The sequence below is a fragment of the Chlorocebus sabaeus genome, chromosome 25, assembly GCF_047675955.1.
Source record: "Chlorocebus sabaeus isolate Y175 chromosome 25, mChlSab1.0.hap1, whole genome shotgun sequence".
NCBI lineage: Eukaryota > Metazoa > Chordata > Mammalia > Primates > Cercopithecidae > Chlorocebus > Chlorocebus sabaeus.
Window position 1 is genome coordinate 56177955 of NC_132928.1, and position 22593 is coordinate 56200547.

The 22593-nt window shown below is 38.7% G+C and overlaps 1 protein-coding gene across 1 annotated transcript in view; it reads left to right on the forward strand.

Annotated features, from left to right (window-relative positions):
- The window catches only part of SLC9C2 (solute carrier family 9 member C2 (putative)), a 96296-nt gene that overhangs the window by 45889 nt on the left and 27814 nt on the right, over positions 1–22593 (forward strand). Inside the window, exons 11-16 of the mRNA XM_037985941.2 lie at positions 5086–5249; positions 5866–5961; positions 16632–16729; positions 17717–17836; positions 18980–19178; positions 19866–20054. Of these exons, the coding sequence (XP_037841869.2) occupies positions 5086–5249; positions 5866–5961; positions 16632–16729; positions 17717–17836; positions 18980–19178; positions 19866–20054 (866 nt within the window). The remainder of the gene's footprint in view (positions 1–5085; positions 5250–5865; positions 5962–16631; positions 16730–17716; positions 17837–18979; positions 19179–19865; positions 20055–22593) is intronic.

Consider the following 22593-nt stretch of genomic DNA (forward strand, 5'->3'; position numbering starts at 1 on the left):
ATTACAGGCATGAGCCACCGCGCCCGGCCTCTACTTCTAATTCTAGTTCCCTTGCTATTTCCACCACATCTGCAGTTACTTTCTCCACTGAAGTCTTGAACCCCTCAAAGTCATCTGTGAAGGTTAAAATCAACTTCTTCCTGACTCCTATTAATGTTGAATTATGAATGCTCTTAATGGCATCTAGAATGGTGAATTCTTTTCATGAGGTTTATTATTGATTTTCCCCACATCCATCAGAGGAATCACTATCTATGACAGCTGTAGCCTTACAAAATGTATTTATTAAATAATAAGGCTTGAAAGTCAAAATGGCTCCTTAATACTTGGGCTGCAGAATGGATGTTGTGCTAGCAGGCAGGGAAACAACATTCAACTTCCTGTCCATCTCCATCAGAGCTCTTGCCTGACTAAGTGTATTGTCAGTGAGTAGTAATATTTTGAAAGGAATCTTTCTTTCCTGAGCAGTAGGTATCAACAGTGAGCTTAACATATTTAATAAACCATGCTGTAAAGAGATGTGCTGTCATCCAGGCTTTGTTTTTTCTTTTTTAGACCTCAGACAGAACACATTCAGCTTAATTCTTAAGAGTCTTAGGATTTTCAGAATGGTAAGTAAGCATTAGCTTCAACTTAAAACCACAAGCTGCATTAGCCCCTAAAAAGAGTTAGTCTGTCCTTTGAAGCTTTGAAGCTAGGCATTGGCTTTTCCTTTTTAGTAATGAAAGTCATCCATGGCATCCTCTTCCAATATAAGGCTGTTTATCTACATTGAAAGTCTGCTGAATCTACATTGAAATCTACATTGAAAATCACGTTCATCAATGATCTTAGCTAGATCTTCTGGATAACTTGCTGCAGCTTCTACATCAGCCCTTGCTGCTTCACTTTGCACTTTTATGTGATGGAGATGACTTCTTTCCTTTAACCTCATGAACCAACCTCTGCTAGTTTCTAACTTTTCTTCTGCAGCTTCCTCACCCCTCTTAGCCTTCATAGAACTGAAGAGAGTTAGGGCCTTGCTCCAGATTAGATTTTGGCTAAAGGGAATGTTGTGTTGGTTTGATTTTCTATTCAGACCACTCAATCTTTCTCCATATCAGCAATAAGGCTGTTTTGCCTTCTTATCATTTGTGTGTTCACCGTAGGAGTAGCACTTTTAATTTCCTTCAAGAGATTTTTCTTTCCACTCACAACTTGGCTGACTAGTGCAAAAGGCCTAGTGCGTGGCTTATCTTGGCTTTCAACCTGCTTTCCTCACTAAATTTAATCATTTCTAGTTTCTAATTTAAAGTGAGAGACATGTGACTCTTCCTTTCACTTGAACACTTAGAAGCCATTGTAGGGTTATTAATTGGCCTAATTTCAATATTGTGTGTCTCAGGGAATAGTGAGATCCAAGGAGAGAGCGAGAGAGAGATGCAGAAATGGCCAGTCTGAGGGGCAGTCAGAACACACACTTACTGATTGTTGTGTTATGTGGGTGCGGTTTGTGGTGCCCCAACACAATTACATTAGTAATATCAAAGATTACTGATCACATATCACCATCATGGATATAATAATAATGAAAAAGTTTGAAATATTGTGAGAATTACCAAAATGTAGACACAGAGACATGAAGTGAGGACATACTGTTGGAAAAATGGTGCTGATAGACTTGCTAGATGCAGGGTTGCCACAGACCTTCAATTTGTAAAAACTGCAATATCTGCAAAGCACAATAAGGTAAAGCACAATGAAACAAGGCATGCCTGCACCACACTCACAGATTCATCAATAAACCAGAAGGCCGATTTACTAGTTTATAATGAGAATGAATTTCTATGTGTGAAATTTTTGTGACCATTATCACAGTATTCACTTCTGATACCAATTTTCTTGATAAACCGGATTGGTAATCAAAAGGTTTCTTGTAGAGCATGGAACTAATGAGGGCAAAGGAAGGATAATGTTGAAGGAGAGTTGATCTAAATATGGCAGTAGCCTGAGATATTTATCCTGTTCTACTCATAAGAGTCAACACTGTTCTGCTTGGGTGTTTTCAGAAAGTCCTGCACATTCTTAGAACTGTGCCCCAAAACACTGTTGCAGAACTTCCTGTGACAGCCCACCTCAAAGCAAAGGGCTCCAATGGTTGAGTGAGGCTAGTACATGGGGCAGATTTTAGGCAGCTCTCCTTTTTCCCCAGTTATGGACCCCTGCCTTCCCCTCCCTTCCCCTCCCCTCCCTTCCCCTCCCTTCCCCTCCCCTCCCTTCCCCTCCCTTCCCCTCCCTTCCCCTCCCCTCCCTTCCCCTCCCTTCCCCTCCCTTCCCCTCCCCTCCCTTCCCCTCCCCTCCCTTCCCCTCCCTTCCCCTCCCTTTCCCTCCCCTCCCTTCCCCTCCCCTCCCTTCCACTCTCTTCCCCTCCCTTCCCCTCCCCTCCCTTCCCCTCCCTTCCCCTCCCCTCCCTTCCCCTCCCCTCCCTTCCACTCTCTTCCCCTCCCTTCCCCTCCCCTCCCTTCCCCTCCCCTCCCTTCCACTCCCTTCCACTCCCTTCCCCTCCCCTCCCCTCCCCTCCTTTCCCCTCCCTTTCCCTCCCTTCTCTTCCCTTTCCTTCCCCTCCCCTCCCCTCCGTTCCTCTTCCCTCCCCTCCTCTCCCTTCCCTTCCCCTCTCTTCCCCTCCCCTCCCCTCCCCTCCCTTCCCTTTCCTTCCTTCCTTCCTTCCTTCCTTCCTTCCTTCCTTCCTTCCTTCCTTCCTTCCTTCCTTCCTTCCTTCCTTCCTTCCTTCTTCCTTCTCTCTCTGTGTCTCGCTCTCTCTCTTTTGACAGCTCACTATCTTGCCCAGGCTGGTCTCAAATTCCTGGGTTTAGCCTCCAGAGTAGCTGGGACTACAGGTGCTCACCACCCCAACAGGCTGTGTTTGTTCTTCTTCATTTAAAAAAAATCATACAGGGCCGGGTGCAGTGGCTCACACTTGTAATCTCAGCACTTAGGAAGGCCAAGGCAGGCAGATCACGAGGTCAAAACATCGAGATCATCCTAGCCAACATGATGAAACCCCATCTATACTAAAAATACAAAAATTAGCTGGGCGTGGTGGCATGTGCCAGTAGTTCCAGCTACTTCGGAGGCTGAGGCAGGAGAATCACTTGAACCTGGGAGGTGGAGGTTGCAGTGAGCCGAGATTGCGCCACTGCACTCCAGCCTGGCGATAGAGCAAAACTCCGCCTCAAAAAAACAAAACAAAACAAAACAAAAAAAACAGGGTCTCACTCTGTCACCCAGGCTGCAATGCAGTGGTGTGATTATGGCTCGCTGCAGCCTGGACCTCTTGGACTCGAGTGATCCTCTTGCCTCAGCCTCCCAAATAGCTGAGACTACTGGTTTGCACCACCACACCCAGCTCATTTTTTTTTTTTTTCTTTTTTGGTAGATACAGGGTCTGACTATATTGCCCTGGTTGGTCTTGAATTCCTGGGCTCAAGGGATTCTCCTGCCCTGGCATCCCAAAGTGTGGAAATTATAGGTGTGAGCCACCGTGCACGGTCTCGGGTTATTGTTTATAGTGAAAAGCTGTGCTTGGATTGGCAGAAGCTCACAAGGCAGCGTGAGTGAAGTTAATTTGATGCCTGAAGTCTTGCTCACACTTTCCTTCCCACCAAATCCCTTTGGCTGCCAGGGATCTAGACCCAGTTGGCTCTCTTTTTTGAAGACAAAATATGTGGGTTTCTCTCATGCTTCCTTTCTTGTGATTCTTCCTACTCTGTATTCAAAAGTGAGAACAGTGAGGGATTTTACTACATGACAATGCTTTTTTTCTCTTGTTTCTTTTTTTCCCCCTCTATAAATTTTTGGTTGTATTAACCAAGCTTCAGAATTTCTTTTAATTCACTCTGGAATAAAGATTATATAGCAAGTACTTTATATTTTCAATGTTCATTCTTTCTAGAAATACCATGTGGTACACACTTAACAGCTGCTTGTCGGATTTGAGTGTTATCAGTCAGAGGCTCAAACCAACTCCTTCCACCTGGTCTAATGCTTTTAAGCGGTCCCTCCTCATACTCTTCCAGGATTATCTTAAACACTGGGAGTACATTCAGATGTACTGGTGCCACCAAGCAGCCCACATGCCTTCATACTTCCCCTGAGTAACTGGAAAGTGGCTGTTGCCCCATCATATGGTTGGTATCTAATTGGGCAAACGAATACATTTTCTCCTTGTGTGGTCTTAGCCCTGGGAATTTTAAATCCAAGGCAGCAGGCAGTCAGATGCCTCTGTGCTCTGGGTTACAGTGAACTGATTCTGATGCTTGAGAGGGATATCCCTGCAGACCTTTCTGGATCCCCAAACTTCAAATCACTCCATTGTACCCAGTGTCCCATAGAGAGTGAAATAAAGTTACACTGAAACATTTGGAAGCCATTTAGCCCTTGAAGAGACATTTCGTATGCAATTATAAGGAGAGAACAGCTTTATTGAGATGGAATTGTGAGTAAGTAGACTAAGCTCATTTACTCATTAAACTCTTCTCTTTGGTAAGTGAACCTTATAGAAACCACAAGAAAATGCAAAATGCTACACATTTTGAACATATTGATTCACTGGCCAGAAAACTGAGATGTTAAATTTGAGGGATCTCTATTGCACTGGCCTTTAAATGTTATTATGTACAGTATAAGAAACAATTGGAGAACTTGTTAAAATGTAAATTTTCAGGCCAATCTGATTCTGTAGGTATGGAGTAGAACCCAGGAATTTGCATAGTTTAATACGCAGCCCTTCCACCTGTGCCCTTTACACTTTGAGAAATATGGATTGGGTGCGTTGAAGTAGTCTTGTCTTTAGCTATAGGGAAAGCAGGGAAACTAATAAACATTTTTTAGCAGTTGAGTCAGATAAGGTTGAGCTATACAACCAAAAAGAAATAAATAGTTCGGTAATCTTCTGGAAAGTTTTGTATGAAAAATTGTCCTTGCTCTAACCACTCTGGTTTGCAGGTGATCTCAAGATTTCACTACATAATCATGCAACATTTTTTTGCTTTCCCTTGCAGTCATCACTGTACTCTATTAAGGCCTTTGCTTTTGTCTTTGTCACAGATTTGTGTGTTCTTTCCCTCCCAAGACAAATGGCCTTGCAAAATGCTACTCAGCACATACAGGAGATAGTACAGAACACAATAAGTTTATCTAAAGCAGAAAAAATTTTGACAAATGTTAATTGGACCTTAGTAGAAGATAAAACGAGGATCGAATACATTCCTGTGAGTTGATACCTGGCAAAAAATAGTTTTCCTTTCCTTCCCTTGGTCTGCCTCACTTGCTTTAGTCTATTGTTAAAGACCTGATTCTGCTAATTAAACGTCAGGAAACTGAGGGGAGAGAGTTACTGGCTTTGCTATTTTGGTGAAATGAGTTTGAATTCTGTCTCTAAAGAGAAGGTCTTGGTTATCCAGCTTTATTTGCCAAATACGAGGAGAATGGATGTGTTTACGATCTGGCTGGTTGAGTACCAATCAATGGCCTCTGCCAAGACAATGTTTTTAATGGCTTAAGATACTAAGAATTCTCTCCTGGTAGGAGTGTTATAAAAAGCAGAAAACACGGGCTGATTTAGAGAGCAGTCAAGCATATAGATAAGTTTAGAGAAGAATTTGGGATATAAATCTCCCCAAATAAGTATTTCCTTTAGCACAAATGAAGGCAACACTTCTTACATGAAAAAACATTACCCACGTTATACACAGCTCTTCATTCTAGCAATTCTGCTTTGAATTACTGGAATCTTTGTTGAGAGTAGCACTTGCCAGTTCCTAGTCATTTTTACTTATTTTTAACTTTATCTCTTTATGTTTTAAAATGTCGTCTGGTACGTTTCAGTCTTCCCACGTTTCACATAAGGATATGAAGAAGGAATCCACAACAGATGAAGCTTTAATAGAAGAAGCCAGATTGCGTGTAGCTACAATACAAATGGTTGGTGCTGTTCACATAATGTTTTAAAATTTCTTGTCTTGCAATGTCTTTAATCCTGGCATATGATTTTCAGATGACTTGAAAACTTTTCTTCATCTTCTGACAGTCTGTTGATTGTTAAAATTAATGTGTGATTTGTTAAAGTCAAAAAATAAAAAATTTCCTTCTTCCTGAGGCTTTAAGTTTAAGACACAAACCTTATTATCCTGTTTCTATGTCTGGCAAATTTTAGCAGTCACTTTTGAGGGCCCTTAGAATAATGTTTGGTGCTATTTACATACCAGATAATTAAACATTTTCAAATATTTAAATTGCTTTTATAAATGTAACATATCTGAGTTCCATTTATATAAAATTCTCTCAAGTGCTAATAATAGCTGTTAGAGATACATTAAGCTAAAATAGATCTGATGAATCAAAAATTCTCTTGAAATGTTGTAATACTAATATTTAAATGTTCTAATATAAATATAGGAAGATTACCTGGTAAAATCAAGTTTACACCAGCTTATCAAATTATACATTTTAAACTGGAGTTATAATCAAATAGAACAAATTTTATTCAATATAAAATGTATATAAAATACTAATTATGCCTGGAATTCTTTTTTAGTTTCTTTTTAAAATTTATCATCAATATTAAGAATTCCTAACATATGCAAAAGTAGATAGAATAGTGTAATAAACCCTCATGTGATGGGTACAACCTTAAAAACCATCCACATATGACCGATACCTGCTGCATCCTAACCCCCATCTTATGTATTAGTTTGAAACAAATCATACATGGCATATCATTTCATCTGTAAATATTTCAGTATATATCTTTAAATTCTAAAGTATTTTTAAAAACATAAAATACTAACATTATACTTAAACATGAGTAATAATTCCTTAATAACATCAAATATCGAGTCAGTGGTAAGATTTCCAATTGTCTCAAAAATGTGACAAATACTTATTTTTACAGTTTATATTTTCAAATTGAATTCCAGTAAAGTCCACACATTGCAGTGAACTGATATGTCCTTCAAATCTCTATTAACATATAAATTCCTTCTTTTTGCTTTCATTTTTTTCTGTTGAAGAATATATTTCTTCTTATTTATTTATTTATTTATTTAGAGACAGAGTCTGGCTCTGTCATTCAGACTAGAGTACAGTGGCACGATCTTGACTCACTGAAACCTCCGCCTCCTGGGTTCAAGAGATTCTTGTGCCTCAGCCTCCCTAGTAGCTGGAATTACAAGTGCGTGCCACCATGCTCAGCTAATTTTTGTATTTTTAGTAGAGATGGGGTTTTGGCACCATGCCCAGCTAATTTTTGTATTTTTAGTAGAGGTGGGATTTTCGCACTTTGGCCAGGTTGGTCTCAAACTCCTGGCCTCAAGTGATCTGCCCACCTCAGCCTCCCAAAGAACTGGGATTACAGGTGTGAGCCACCGCTCCCAGCTTGAAGAACATATTTCTTCTTAAGAAATTATTTTCATTCTTTTAAACATTTCTATACTTAGTTTAACATATTCTCAGAGTTTGAAAGGCTCTCATCCACAGTAGAAAATTCCATATGGCCACAAATTCTTTGCAGAGCCTCCTGTTAAAAAGTGGTATCTTTATCCTACCCCTTGAATTTGGGCTGTTCTTGTGATTTGTTTTGAGCATAAAATATGGCAGAAGTGGCTTTGTGAACGTTCTGGAGCCTAGGCATTGAGAGGATTTGTAGCTTCTACCTTTTTTCCACTCTGAATGCCACCCTGAGACTGCCATGCAAAGAAGATGACCTAGCCTCTGAAGAATGAGAAGCCACCTAGAGGAAAACTGAGGCAAAAGGGCTAGTACCTAACTTCCAGACTTGTGGATGAGGCTGCCTCAAGTCAAGGGGTGGGGCAATAGACTCAACCTCTTAATAGTAAGACATACACAGAATTTGTGGCCATATTTACTGTTCCACAGTTTGCCCACTGGCCACAATATTTCTACCCCTCCTACATGTAAAACAGACTCACCCTTTTCCAAGAATCCAAAAAGCTACATCCTATTTGCTATCAGACTCAAAGTCCAGTATCTCATGATCTGCAATCCAGGTGAGAGGCTCCTTGGTTGCCTCTCCTGAAGTGTGACTCCTCTTGATCTAGAGACCTGTGAACTAAAAAGACAAGTTATCTGCCCCCCAGACACCCAGTATTCAGTGATGATCAACAGACACCACTGTTTAAGACGGGGAAGAATGGGATGGCTTGAGAAATTACTGGTCCATGGCAATTCTGAAATCCATCTGTGCACACATACCAATTCTCCTCATTCTTTCCATTTCTGTAGGAAATCATCCATGCTTGTAGCCAAGTGATTTCTCAGTTTGATTTCTGCCTGTAGAAAACTGGGAGGTTTATATTCATTTAGAACTGTCTCTGTCCCTTTTTGTCCAATCTAGCACAATTACCGTAAAAACTGTTTGTTTTCAATGACTCTGGTTTAGTCCACCCCACTTCACAATTTCTTATCAGGTAGACTGTTGACTGTGTCAGACAACACAGATATGAGTCTGAGGTGGCCTTTAGTCTTGTTGAGAAGGTAGACGAAGTTCAACCTTGAATCTTTGGGTGGTCTTAACAAAGAGCCTTCAGCCACACCCTCGATTTGATTTGGAAGCTGAGGCCATGTTTTACTGGCAGCACCCTGGATTTGGTCTTTTTTTTAAAAATTATACTTTAAGTTCTAGGGTACATGTGCACAAATGTGCAGGTTTGTTACATACGTATATATGTGCCATGTTGGTTTGCTGCACCCATTAACTTGTCATTTACATTAGGTATTTCTCCTAATGCTATCCCTCCTCTATCTCCTCATGCCACGACAGGCCCTGGTGTGTGATGTTCCCTGCCCTGTGTCCAAGTGTTCTCATTGTTCAATTCTCACCCATGAGTGAGAACATGCGGTGTTTGGTTTTTTGTCCTTGTGATAGTTTGTTGAAAATGATGGTTTCCAGCTTCATCCATGTCCATACAAAGGACATGAACTCATCATTTTTTATGACTGCATAGTATTCCATGGTGTATATATGCCACATTTCCTTAATCCAGTCTATCATTGATGGACATTTGGGTTGGTTCCAAGTCTTTGCTATAGTGAATAGTGCCACAATAAACATAGCGTGCATGTGTCTTTATAGTAGCACGAGTTATAATGCTTTGGGTATATACCCAGTAATGGGATTGCTGGATCAAATGGTATTTCTAGTTCTAGATCCTTGAGGAATCGCCACACTGTCTTCAACAATGGTTGAACTAGTTTAGAGTCCCACCAACAGTGTAAGAGCATTCCTAATTCTCCACATCCTCTCCAATACCTGTTGTTTCCTGACTTTTTAATGATCATCATTCTAAGTGGTGGGAGATGGTATCTCATTGTGGTTTTGATTTGCATTTCTCTGATGAGCAGTGATGATGAGCATTTTTTTCATGTGTCTGTTGGCTGCATAAATGTCTTCTTTAGAGAAGTGTCTGTTCATATCCTTTGCCCACTTTGTGATGGGGTTGTTTGATTTTTTTTTCTTGTAAATTTGTTTAAGTTGTTTGTAGATTCTAGATATTAGCCCTTTGTCAAATGGGTGGATTGCAAAAATTTTCTCACATTCTGTAGGTTGCCTGTTCACTCTGATGGTAGTTTCTTTTGCCATGCAGAAGCTCTTTAGTTTAATTAGATCCCATTTGTCTATTTTGGCTTTTGTTGCCATTGCTTTTGGTGTTTTGGTCATGAAGTCCTTGCCCGTGCCTATGTCCTGAATGGTATTGCCTAGGTTTCCTTCTGGGGTTTTTATGGTTTTTAGGTCTAATATTTAAGTCTTTAATCCATCTTGAATGAATTTTTGTACAAGGTGTAAGGAAGGGATCCAGTTTCAGCTTTCTACCTATGGCTAGCCAGTTTCCCCAGCACCATTTATTAAATAGGGAATCCTTTCACTATTTCTTGTTTTTGTCAGGTTTGTCAAAGATCAGATGGTTGTAGATGTGTGGTGTTATTTCTGAGGGCTCTGTTCGGTTCCATTGGCCTATGCCTCTGTTTTGGTACCAGTACCATGCTGTTTTGGTTACTGTAGCCTTGTAGTATAGTTTGAAGTCAGGTAGTGTGATGCATCCAGCTTCATTCATTTTTCTTAGGATTGTCTTAGCAATGTGGGCTCTTTTTTGGTTCCATATGAACTTTAAAGTAGTTTTTTCCAATTCTGTGAAGAAAGTCATTGGTACCTTGATGGGGATGGCATTGAATCTATAAATTACCTTGGGTAGTATGGCGATTTTCACAATATTGATTCTTCCTATCCATGAGCATGGAATGTTCTTCCATTTATTTGTGTCTTCTTTTATTTCGTTGAGCAGTGGTTTGTAGTTCTCCTTGAAGAGGTCCTTTGCATCACTTGTAAGTTGGATTCCTAGGTATTTTATTCTCTTTGTAGCAATTGTAAATGGGAGTTCACTCATGATTTGGCTCTCTGTTTCTCTGTTATTGGTGTATAGGAATGCTTGTGATTTTTGCACATTGATTTTTTATCCTGAGACTTTGGTGAAGTTACTTATCAGCTTAAGGAGATTTTGGGCTGAGACGATGGGGTTTTCTAACTATACAATCATGTCATCTGCAAACAGGGACAATTTGACATCATCTTTGCCTAATCAAATACCCTTTATTTCTTCTCTTGCCTGATTGCCCTGGCCAGAACTTCCAACACTATATTGAATAGGAGTAGCGAGAGAGGGGATCCCTGTCTTGTGCCAGTTTTCAAAGGGAATGCTTCCAGTTTTTGCCCATTGAGTATGGTACTGGCTGTGGGTTTGTCATGAAAAGCTTTTATTATTTTGAAGTACATTCCATCAATATCTCATTTTTTGAGAGTTTTTAGCATGTAGGGCTGTTGAATTTTGTTGAGGGTCTTTTCTGCATCTATTGAGATAATCATGTGGTTTTTGTCTTTGGTTCTGTTTATGTGATGGATTACATTTATTGATTTGCGTATGTTGAACTAGCCTTGCATTCCAGGGATGAAGCCACCTTGATCTTGGTGGATAAACTTTTTGATGTGCTGCTGGATTCAGTTTGTGAGTATTTTATTGAGGATTTTTGCTTTGATGTTCATCAGGGATATTGGTCTAAAATTCTCTTTTTTTGTTGTGTCTCTGCCAGGCTTTGGTATCAGAATGATGCTGGCCTCATAAAATGAGTTAGAGAGGATTCTCTCTTTTTCTCTTGATTGGAATAGTTTCAGAAGGAATGTTACCAGCTGCTCTTTGTACCTCTGGTAGAATTCGACTATGAATCTGGTGTTGGACTTTTTTTGGTTGGTAGGCTATTAATTATTGCCTAAATGTCAGATCCTGTTATTGGTCTATCCAGCAATTCAACTTCTTTTTGGTTTAGTCTTGGGAGGGTGTAGGTGTCCAGGAATTTATCCATTTCTTCTAGATTTTCTAGTTTATTTGCATAGGGGTGTTTATAGTATTCTCTGATGGTAGTTTGTATTTCTGTGGGATCAGTGCTGATATTACCTTTATCATTTTTTATTGTGACTATTTGATTCTTCTCTTTTTTCTTCTTTATTAGTCTTGCTAGCGGTCTATCGATTTTGTTGATCTTTTAAAGAAACCAGCTCCTGGATTCATTGATTTTTTGAAGTTTTTTTTATTATCTCTATCTCCTTCAGTTCTGCTCTGACCTTAGTTATTTCTTGCTTTCTACTAGCTTTTGAATGTGTTTGCTCTTGTTTCTCTATTTCTTTTAATTGTGATGTTAGGGTGTTGATTTTAGATCTTTCCTGCTTTCTCTTGTGGGCATTTAGTGCTATAAATTTTCCTCTACACACTGCTTTAAATGTGTCCCAGAGATTCTGGTACGTTGTGTCTTTGTTCTCATTAGTTTCAAAGAACATCTTTATTTCTGCCTTCATTTTTTAAATTTACCCAGTGGACATTCAGGAGCTAGTTATTTAGATTCTATGTAGTTGTGCAGTTTTGAGTGAGTTTCTTAATCCTGAGTTCTAATTTGATTGCACTGTGGTCTGAGAGACAGTTTGTTGTGATTTCTGTTCTTTTACATTTGCTGAGGAGTGCTTTCCTTTCAACTATGTGGTCAATTTTGGAATAAGTGTGATGTGGTGCTATGAAGAATGTATATTCTGGTGATTTGGGGTGGAGAGTTCTGTAGATGTCTATTAGGTCCGCTTGGTGCAGAACTGAGTTCAAGTCCTTGATATCGTTGTTAACCATCTGTCTTGTTGATCTGTCTAATATTGACAGTGGAGTGTTAAAGTCTCCCATTATTATTGTGTGGGATTCTAAGTCTCTCTGTAGTTCTCTGAGGACTTGCTTTATGAATCTGGTGCTCCTGTATTGGGTGCATATATATTTAGGATAGTTAGCTCTTCTTGTTGAATTGATCCCTTTACCATTATGTAATGGCCTTCTTTGTCTCGTTTGATCTTTGTTGGTTTAAAGTCTGTTTTATCAGGGGCTAGTATTGCAACCCCTGCTTTTTTTTCTTTTTTTTTTTTTTTTTTGCTTTCCATTTGCTTGGTAGATCTTCCTCCATCCCTTTATTTTGAGTGTATGTGTGTCTCTGCATATGAGATGGGTCTCCTGAATATAGCACACCATTGGGTCTTGACTCTTTATCCAATTTGCCAGTCTATGTCTTTTAATTGGGGCATTTAGCCCACTTACTTTTAAGGTTAATATTGTTATATGTGAATTTGATCCTGTCATTATGATGTTAGCCAGTTATTTTGCCCGTTAGTTGATGCAGTTTCTTCTCAGCAGTGATGCTCTTTACAATTTGACATGTTTTGGTCTTTACTTTTAGATCTTTGCCAGCTGGAGAAACCACAGATGAGAAACACGTTTAGTTTCCAACTTGGCAAATCATGGCTTCTATATTTTCTCTAAGTTCTGCTTTAAGACTGAACTATTTCTCTTTGGTTTATCCCAATCTCTGTCTTTCTCTATCTTGTTATATGAAGCTAAAAAAAAGCAGTACTTTTAATATTCCTGGAATATTAGAAATCTAGAAATCTTCTTAGCAGATTCATGAGGTACATTTTCTGTCTTCCACGTTGCCTCAGGCGACAGCCTGGTCAGCGGTACTGCCTTTTGGTAGCATGGCTGCCTCCCTCCAGTCTCCTGCTGTAGTTTCCCCACTGCTCTTCCAGCTTCCACTAACAGTCTTCTCACTGCCCCCCTACCTCTGCCCACCACCCAGTTCCAAAGCTAATGCAGTGTGTTTTAATTTCTAGAGGCTCTCCACAATTGATACTGATTTTTCCTGTTTTAGTCAGCTTCTGCTGTTTAACCAACCAACCCAGAACTTGGTGGCTTAAAACAATGATTTATTATTTCTCACGGTTCTGTGTGTTGGCAATCTGGGTGATTCTACTCTTGGTCTCATTTTGGATCACTCATATGCCTGTGGTCATTTCCTAGATCGGCTATGGTCGGAGGGTTTGGCAGCTGATACTAGTTGTCTTCCAGGGTGGTTTGTTTCTCCCCTCTATGGCCTGTTCTGTATAGTTGGCTGGACTGGGCTTCTTCACAGCATGGTCTCTGGGTTTCAACAGGGTGAGAGGGAAAGCCACAAAGCCTCTTAAGTTCCAGGCTCTGGAACCTGAACAATGTCATTTTTACCCCCGTTTTATTAGTTAAAGCAAATCACAAAGCCCGCCCAGAGTCAATGAGTAGAAAAGTAGATTACACCTCTTAATGGGGAAACAGTGATGCCATTTGCAAAGCGGGCACGGACACAGGGAGGCATGACACACTGCAGTCATTGTTATAATGACCTACCACATTTACTTTTTAAAACCAACAGTCCCATGGAAGGACTTGCTTCATGCTATTTTTGAATAGCTTTCCTAACAGTACCTTCTACTCTGGCGTTCTTCCTGTGTTTGTTACCCCTTTCCTTTTCAGTCTCCTCTATGAACTCTTTTTAACCCTTTAATGTTGGTGCACCTCAGGACAATTAACTCTGTCCACTGTTCTTACTTTATAGTCTCTCTTTCTTTATTCCCAGCTAGGCTCATGATTTTAACGCTATGCATAGATGCTCTACAAATCTATAATCTTCCTTCCACACCTTTCAACACCAGCTCTTTAGACTCATGAATCCAGTGGTGGCTAGACAGCTTCTCCTTTCACTCTGCCTCAAATCCATATTGAACTCATCCCAAGCCTACTGTTATATTCCAAGTGTTAGTGAATTAGACCATTGGTTGCTGGAGTCAGTCCTCTTCCTCTACCCTTCTCCAAGCTCTATCAATCTTACTTTCTAAATATTTGTCAAATACACCCCTTTCTGTCCTCATGAATGTTAATTTAGGCTATCATAATCTCTTGTCCAGACGGTAACCTTCAACTGGTCCACTTGCCTCCAATATTTCCATTCTCAAGTTACAGTGACTTACTAAAAGACATGTGACTATACCTCCTTCCTGCTTAAAACCCTAAATGACTCCTCAGTACCTACATTTTCCATTGTGAGTTCCAAAGAACACTTATTCCATGGGATGCTAATAGAAACTGCATGAAAAATGAAGTTTCCATGCTCAAATTACTTTGGGAAATGGTGGCTTAAATAAAGTTAAATTGGTTTCTTTTAGAACTTCTCAGAATTTTTAATATGCTAATATACATTGAGCTTCTCCAAGAGGGACTGTTGAGTGCAACATTTCCTTACCCTTTCCCCTGCCCTGCATAGTTTTTCAGGCATTGAGATTGAAGGAGTATCTCACAGAATGAGTATATCACATTCCAAGAAAAGTTTACCTATGCAATTAAGTCAAAGTGCAATATACAAGATATTTTAAAATCTGGCCTCTGACTGTTTCTCTGACTGATGCTGTGCCCCACAACTTGTCTTTTACCGCACGCAGCATACTGTTTTTCACCTCTGTACATGCACCAGAGAGGCCACCCTGTGCCCACCTCTTTCTTCACTCTGCTCGCCCCACCACCATTCCTCATCTGGATAATTGTACTTCTCCTTAAAACTATTATCATCTGGATAATTGTACTTCTCCTTAAAACTCAATTGAGGTATCATCTCCTCCAAGAAACTCTCTCTGATCCCATCTCCACATCAAGCACATTAACACCCTGTGCTGAATGTTATCCCCTTAATTTCTTGCTTTATCATATATGACTTTTCCCCTGCCCCACTGGATTGTGAACCCCTTAAAGCCCTGGATTATACCTCCATTGCCCTAAAACGGGGCTTGGAACAGAGTAGGCATTTAATAAACATTTGTTCAAAGGATGAATGAATAAATAAACAATCCATCATATTAGTAAATCATAATTTTCTTGATCCAGGCCTACTTCTTGATGGGCAGGCCTGGAAACACTACAAGTGTAAATACTAGAGGTAGGCCTCAGGACTGAGCTTCTAGGACATACTTTTCTCACAGTGGACATCCTACCAGGGCCATCACGGAGGATTGCAATGTGGAGAAATCCGCTAAGTGCTCCGGTATCCCTCAGAGTAGAGAGAGCCTGGCCATCGCCCCATACCCTTTGGAAGGCAGCTTCAGAATTTGCATATCCTTTATCAAAGCTGTTACTGATGGATCATTTTTCTATCTTCTGGAAAAGGAGCTAATGAGTGAATGAGAATTGTCTTGAGATATAAGTGGCGTGAATTCTCTCCTTTCCTGAAATGACTATCATCCCTCGAATTTTAAGACTTGAGAAAATATGTTAAATGCAGTAGCGGTTGGAGCCAACATTTCTAAACAATGGATAGGCGAAGTATATGGTCAGTATGTGAGGAAATGTAGGCATCAGTTCCAGGAGGTAACGCTAACCTCTGAATGTAATGTCAATGTCATGTAGAAGCTATAATTTTTCTGCTATTTTAGGGGGAGGATTGACACAATAATACAGCCTATCTTTTTCTTTTGATGGTTCCATGTGGGACTGAAATGATTAGTTACACTTAGAATTAATATTTTGCACTCTCCATTCTGCTATAGAAAGATGATGCTACTGATGCTATTTATATTACTGAAGTAAACTCTGAGTTGTGTATATATGTGTGTGTGTGTGCGTGTGTGTATGTGTGTGTGTGTGTGTGTGTGTGTATATATATATATATTTTTTTTTTTTTGAAATGGAGTGTCACTCTGTTGCCCAGGCTGGAGTGCAATGGCGTGATCTCGGCTCACCGCAACCTCTGCCTCCTGGGTTCAAGCGATTCTCCTGCCGTAGCCTCCTGAGTAGGTGGGATTACAGGCATGCGCCACCATGCCTGGCTAATTTTGTATTTTTAGTAGAGATGGGGGGTTTCACCATGTTGCCCAGACTGGTCTTGAATTCCTGGACTCAAGTGATCCCCCTGCCTCGACCTCCCAAAGTGAGCCACCATGCCTGGCTGAGTGGTATACATTTTGAGTCTCTAGAAAGCTAAGACCCTTTTTATCTCTTGTAACATTCAGGACTGTACTTTATAAAAATGAGTATTCTGTAAACATTTGCATTGAATGAAATTTATTTCCTACTATATAATTTTTTGTAATAGCATATTTTGATATATTGAGTTCAGTAATAATAGTGAGGGCTATGTAAGGGTTAAGAAGAATACGTTCCATTTATGTCTTAATCTTTTGTTTTCTTCATTTAATGTATGTTTAGAGTAGCTTTGAAAAACAGCGTAACAATGGAATTCTTGAAATAGAGGCAGCCCGGATATTAATTGGTGCGGCAAAATGCTATTACTCCACCCAAGGAAAGTAAGTATAACACTTAATTGATATTCCAAAATTGAATGGCTATATGATGAAGAATGAATAAAATGAGAATTAAATGTCCAGATTGATCAATCTATTATTTCACATATCTATACCTATCCATCTTCTGTCTGTTCATCTGTCTGTCCTTCCATCCATCTATCCATCTACTTTTTATTTTGTTTATTTTTTTTTCCCTGAAGTTTTATAACCTAGGTGACATTAGGGGAGTCTGAGAAAGATTGGACTATCATGTAATTAGATAAGACACCAGGGAATCCATGAAAGGGAACTTATATAACTTCAATTACTTATTATAATTATTTTGCCTTTATATTATCTTCACTTTAAATTACCAGACAGAGGAGGTTCAGAAGCCTGGAGGCTGCCATTAGACTGCGCTCTGGGGTGGAGCAGGCTCTGGAAGAATTGACCCAACTGCTGGTGCTGACAAATGCAATTAAGTCTGGTGGGAAAAGCTCAGTATCTTAGAGATATAACAATATCTGGTTACAGTCCTGGCAAACATTAGATGATAGATGATCTAACACAAAGCTGTGGGGCAATAATAATAGGAGATCCCGGCTAGGTGATAGATAACATTTCAGCAGCCAGGTAGTCTGTTTGGAAGACCGTTATCAGTCGCTGGAATAAAGTTTAGGAAAGTTAGAGCCCTCAGGGCCTTGGAGAGGGTTGGGCCAGACCAACATGACAAAGGAAAGCTTGATTCCAAACTCCAAAGAAATGGTCTAGGGAAGCTTTACTTACGTTCAACCTCTGGTCAGGAACAGAGGCAGCAGGGGTCTCATGCTGAAACTACTCCTGTACCATGACCATGGATGGATAGGTAGATGGATGCAGAGGCATGCAACTGAGCTTATTTGGTGGTCCATATTAAATGTATACTTAGTACACCTTCCCCTTTTATATTAACCCAAAGTATATCACTTGCTTTTTATTATAACACATATATACATTTTTCTCTGTTAGATTCATGAGTATTGATGATGTTTCAACTTACATGAGAACTAGAAGTTGGCTTATGAAGTTTAAAACTGTTTTAACTTTCTTGGACTATCGTAAAGAAAAGATACATTTTATTCCACCTGAGTAAGTATTGTGAACCTTTAATAGAAACATACTTGAAAATACTACCATTTCTACATTGTCGGAATAGCTTATCTCAATTTTCCTTAAGAAAAACTATATTACAGTTTATTTTCACTGATTGAGTGGTGCTTGCTTCTCTTCTTCCATTCTGTTTTAGCAACTTCAATGACATCTCTATTAGAGAGTAGTCAGGAAGGGAAAGAGGATGGTCACATTTGGATCCTTCAAGTTTTAATTGCTGTGTCTGAGGGTTATAGTGTGTTGTGGGCTGATTAATATTCTTCTGGATATAACATAGAGCAGGGATGAGAAATAGCTAACTTTATAGACTAGATCTAGCTCTGTTTAATTTCATCTGTTCTATTGCGTGATTCTTTTGATCTATAATTAGAAAAAACACAACATGGCCTTAATAATACCTGTAACCAATTTTCCAAAATATCACAAAACACAGATTTTACTTAACTGGGGTAGATATTTTACTTAGTTTTATAAATTGTGAGCTTACATACTTTTTAGAGCAGAGAGACTTAATTTTTCTACCAATAGAACAGGTCAAAACAAGAATATACCAAGGGCGTTAATGCTGCTAAATTTTAAGTGGGCATTAACTTTTTATAACAAATTCTAGTAATTTTTAAAACTTTTTTACATTTAATAAGTTTAAAGAGATATACAAAAAATCAAAAGTGTAGGACTTTGACATATATCCAGAGAATTTCTTTTTGTCATGCTCTACTTTAGATGGAATGAAAAGTCTTAATAAATATGTGTCATAGTAATTATTTAATATAATGGTTTTCCCATTCTTGATTTTAAACAATCCAATGTGTGATTTGTTTTCCTCTAAATTTATTTATTTTTTGCTTTTATTTATGAATCTTTGCATTGTTTCCAAGGTACTGTAGCCTTGAGTTTTAAAAATGCTTCCCATCCCTGATATGGATTTTTAAAAATCATATTTTTTACCTTTCTTCATTATGATTTTTATGTATAGAAAGTATGCTTTTGAGTTTTGTTTCCTTTATTTTATATTATGTATAGTCTTCAAATTAATTTTAATTATTTATTTAAACAAATGTTGAACTTCAGCTGCTAATTATACGTTTAAGTGATCTAACATTTTATTTGATCTCTTTTCAGGAGTAATGCATTTCTGACTTTTATATTTCACATAGTATTTTCTGAAGAATTTGAATATACAGGACAGATTATAAATTTGATATATATTTATCCTATGATAATACATCTGTGGCCAATGGCAAGAGATTTACATGTGTCAGCACTGATATCAATAAACTACTATTTTATGTTTTTATATGTATTAGAATCAACATTGAAGGTACTGTTTAAAATAGAAATAGAATCTATAAAAAGAGCAATTCAGGTATTTTAATCTGTTTTGTCATATTATTGAAGTGACTTGATACCAAGAACCATTTGCTATGATAGTTGGTGAGATCCTGGAATTTTAGTAACGTTTTTGAATTTTCCAAGTTTAATAGTGAAATTAGTGTAAGAGTCATAGTATTGAACATCAGTTAAGTATCATAAAAGTAGAGAGATTCTCAAGTATCAGGTAAAGGATAATTGAAAATCCAGACATGGATGTTTCCCTCAAATATTTTGTGTAATGATGCAAGAAATAAGTGAATAAGAATTGGTTTGCTAGGTCCTTGTCATAAAATGTGAGTTAATCATTAGTATAAATGTGTAAGGTGATTTCTGAGCATTACTTGTTCATACTTTATTATTAATAGTATTGCAATGAATCTGTTTGTTGCTATTTTTATTGCTTGTTTCTGGCATTCCAGCTTTCTTATAGAGTATATATTTTTAACCAAATTATAAATGGTGAAGAGTTAAAATAATTTTTGGGGGGATTCCAAATGAATAACTTAAAGCTCAACTTTTTGAATATAACTCATTTGTAGTTAAGAACTTAATTGTTAATTTTATAGATTCCTTCCCCCCAACATTACTGTATAGGTGCTATGAAATAACACCTATACATTTGTTTTGCATACAGATAATAATTTTGAAAAGAAAATATTTTCAACAATATTGGAATGCTTTGGAATTTTTTATCCTGGTTGTTGGAATCATTGATATCTTTTGTGTATACTTTGTGAAATTGAGACCACATAACTTGGCTCTTATTCAGCTTACAGTAATAATGGGATATTTAAGAATAATTAGATTTCTTCCTCTCTTCAAGGTAAGATTTCACGTATTAAAATATTAAGATTTGCCAGGAGTTGTAGCTCGCACCTATAATCCCAGCACTTTGGGAGGCCTAGGTGGGTGGATTGCTTGAGTCCAGAAGTTTGAGACAAACTGGGCAACATAGCAAGACCCCATCGCTAGAAAAAATTAAGAAATTAACTGGTCATGATGGTGTGCACCTGTGGTCCCAGCTACTTGGGAGGCTGAGGTGGGAGGATTGCTTGAGCCCAGGAGGTTGAGGCTGCAGTGAGCTGAGACTGTGCCATTGCACTCCAGTCGGACAGAGTGCAATGATGGCTCTGGTGACAAAGCAAGACCCTGTCTCAAAAAATAATAATAAATAATAAAATAAAAATTTAAAATTCTTTTTTTACATTGTGTTAGGTGAGTAAAAAACCTCATTGTTTTGAAAGAAATGGGAGCAGAAGTTGTCTCTTCTGGAACACCCTCTCAATAGGTATCTGCATGGTTCCCTTTCTCATCACCTTCAAGCCATTGCTCAAATCTCACCTTGTCACAGATGCCTTTCCTGACCAGCCTATGTCAACTGGCAACCCACCCTTCACACCCTCAATTTCTACCTCATCCTCCTGATTCTCTTCTACCTGCTCAACTTTAATTTTTGCCCCATAGTACTTATCAGCTATTTACTGTATATGGTACTCTCCATGAGGTAGAGATCTTTGTTTTGGTCTTTCTTTTTACATTTTTGAATAGAGATGGGATCTAACTATATTGCCCAGGCTGGTGTCAAGCTCCTGGGCTCCAGCAATCCTCCTGTTTCAGCCTCCCAAAGTGCTGGGATTACAGGCATGAGCCACCATACTCGGCCTGTTTTGGTCATTGATGTAACCTCTGCCTCCAGAACAGTGCCTGGCATAGAGTAAACACTAGTAAATATGTGTTGAGTGAATGAATGAAAATCTTGGTGTCGCTAGAAGCAGGGTAACCCAAAGACAATTCTTTAAGTTTCAGTAAAATTTGTTCATGTCTCCCAAACTCTACAGAAGCAAAAATATTTCCTCCATAGCTCCACAGTCACATAGCATACTACCTATGGAGTTTAATTTTACCGTGGCCTTCAGTTGCCTTAGCAATTACTATGCCTTCATTCCATGACTCTGGTTTTGATACTGAAGGCAGATTTTTATACTTTCAGTTTCAAATCTTAAACCTCTTTTCTCTCTTTCCAATGGAGTTGCATTACATAAACTTTTAACTTCAGGGCTTTAAATGATTTCACTTGCCATGCCATGTTTGTTGTTGTTTAATTCTTATTACATCAAGCAAATCCATCATGTTAGTAGTTATTGAAGTTATATACAGAGACTTAACATTAAAAAAAATTGCTATAAACCCTGATGGTAAAATGCACACATGAGACTCCCCCACCTAGTCTCCATTCTCCACAACGTATAATAGTTATCTTTAAGGCAGAATTGTTTGACTATCCAGCTTGTGCTTACAGATTTTCTCTTTTGTTCCTTCATTTATTCTACATTGGTGTAACCAAACTTTAGTGTTCATAAGAATTACTATTCAGAGTTACTGTACCTGGTTTAAAGGGTAATTTTGATTCGATGTGCTTTTAGCCTTATGAGCTGAGAAGTGCTCATGTAAGGTGTAACTCCACCATGAGGTACACTACCCTAGAAATCAGGATGTGTTGTGTGAGGCAAAGACTTAAAATCAAAGGTAGAAGTTTCTTTAGGTAATCAGTATTTATATAGAGATCGTATGCGGGTAAATGTAAAATAATTATTTTAGAAGTAATACTTTGTGAAGAGTATTTAAAATGAGACAAAGATTTAAAAGTGTATTCTTGTGGAAACTGTCACAGGGGAGCGACAGCTATCTGGGCTGGCGGCGTGGCAGTAAAAGAATTTACCAAGACAGTTGTAGATAAAGAAAAGCATATTTATTTATTAGAGACAGTAGAAAAATACATTGCCAGGGAAACAATGGGCAGCCTGCAAGAAAGAAGCCAACTGTGAAGAAACAAAGGCTTGCTGGAGATTTTATAGGATAGTGTTTATGCCGTCTGTTGAAAAGGACTTTGTGCAGTTAATGCCACGGTTGCAGTGAACTAACTTGCAGGAGTCTGGTGGTTGTGGGGCCCAAGAAGATTTTGAGTTATCTGTGCAGGAGGGCAATGCGACCTGGTCCATGAACAAAGGCAGACTTGCAGCTTATCTGCTGCTTCCTTTTGCTTTCCTCTGATCCCACCAGCCTGACTCTTTTTGCCTGATTAGGGACTTTACATAAACCAAATCTGTTTAGAGTGTGGGCAGCAATGTTCCGAACCAGTCGTCCCTTCTGTCTAGCATGCTCTGACAAATCTCAGTGAAGTATATTATCATGGTTTTTAATTGAACACTCACTATTTTCCAGGACCTGTGTAAAGCACTTTACATAAATTATCTAGTTTAATTAATGGAATAGCTCTGTGAGGTAGATTTCACCACTCTGTGAAGTTAGGTGGCTCATAGCCAGTCTCAGCATAATGTGGCTTTCAAAAGAAACAAACGTGC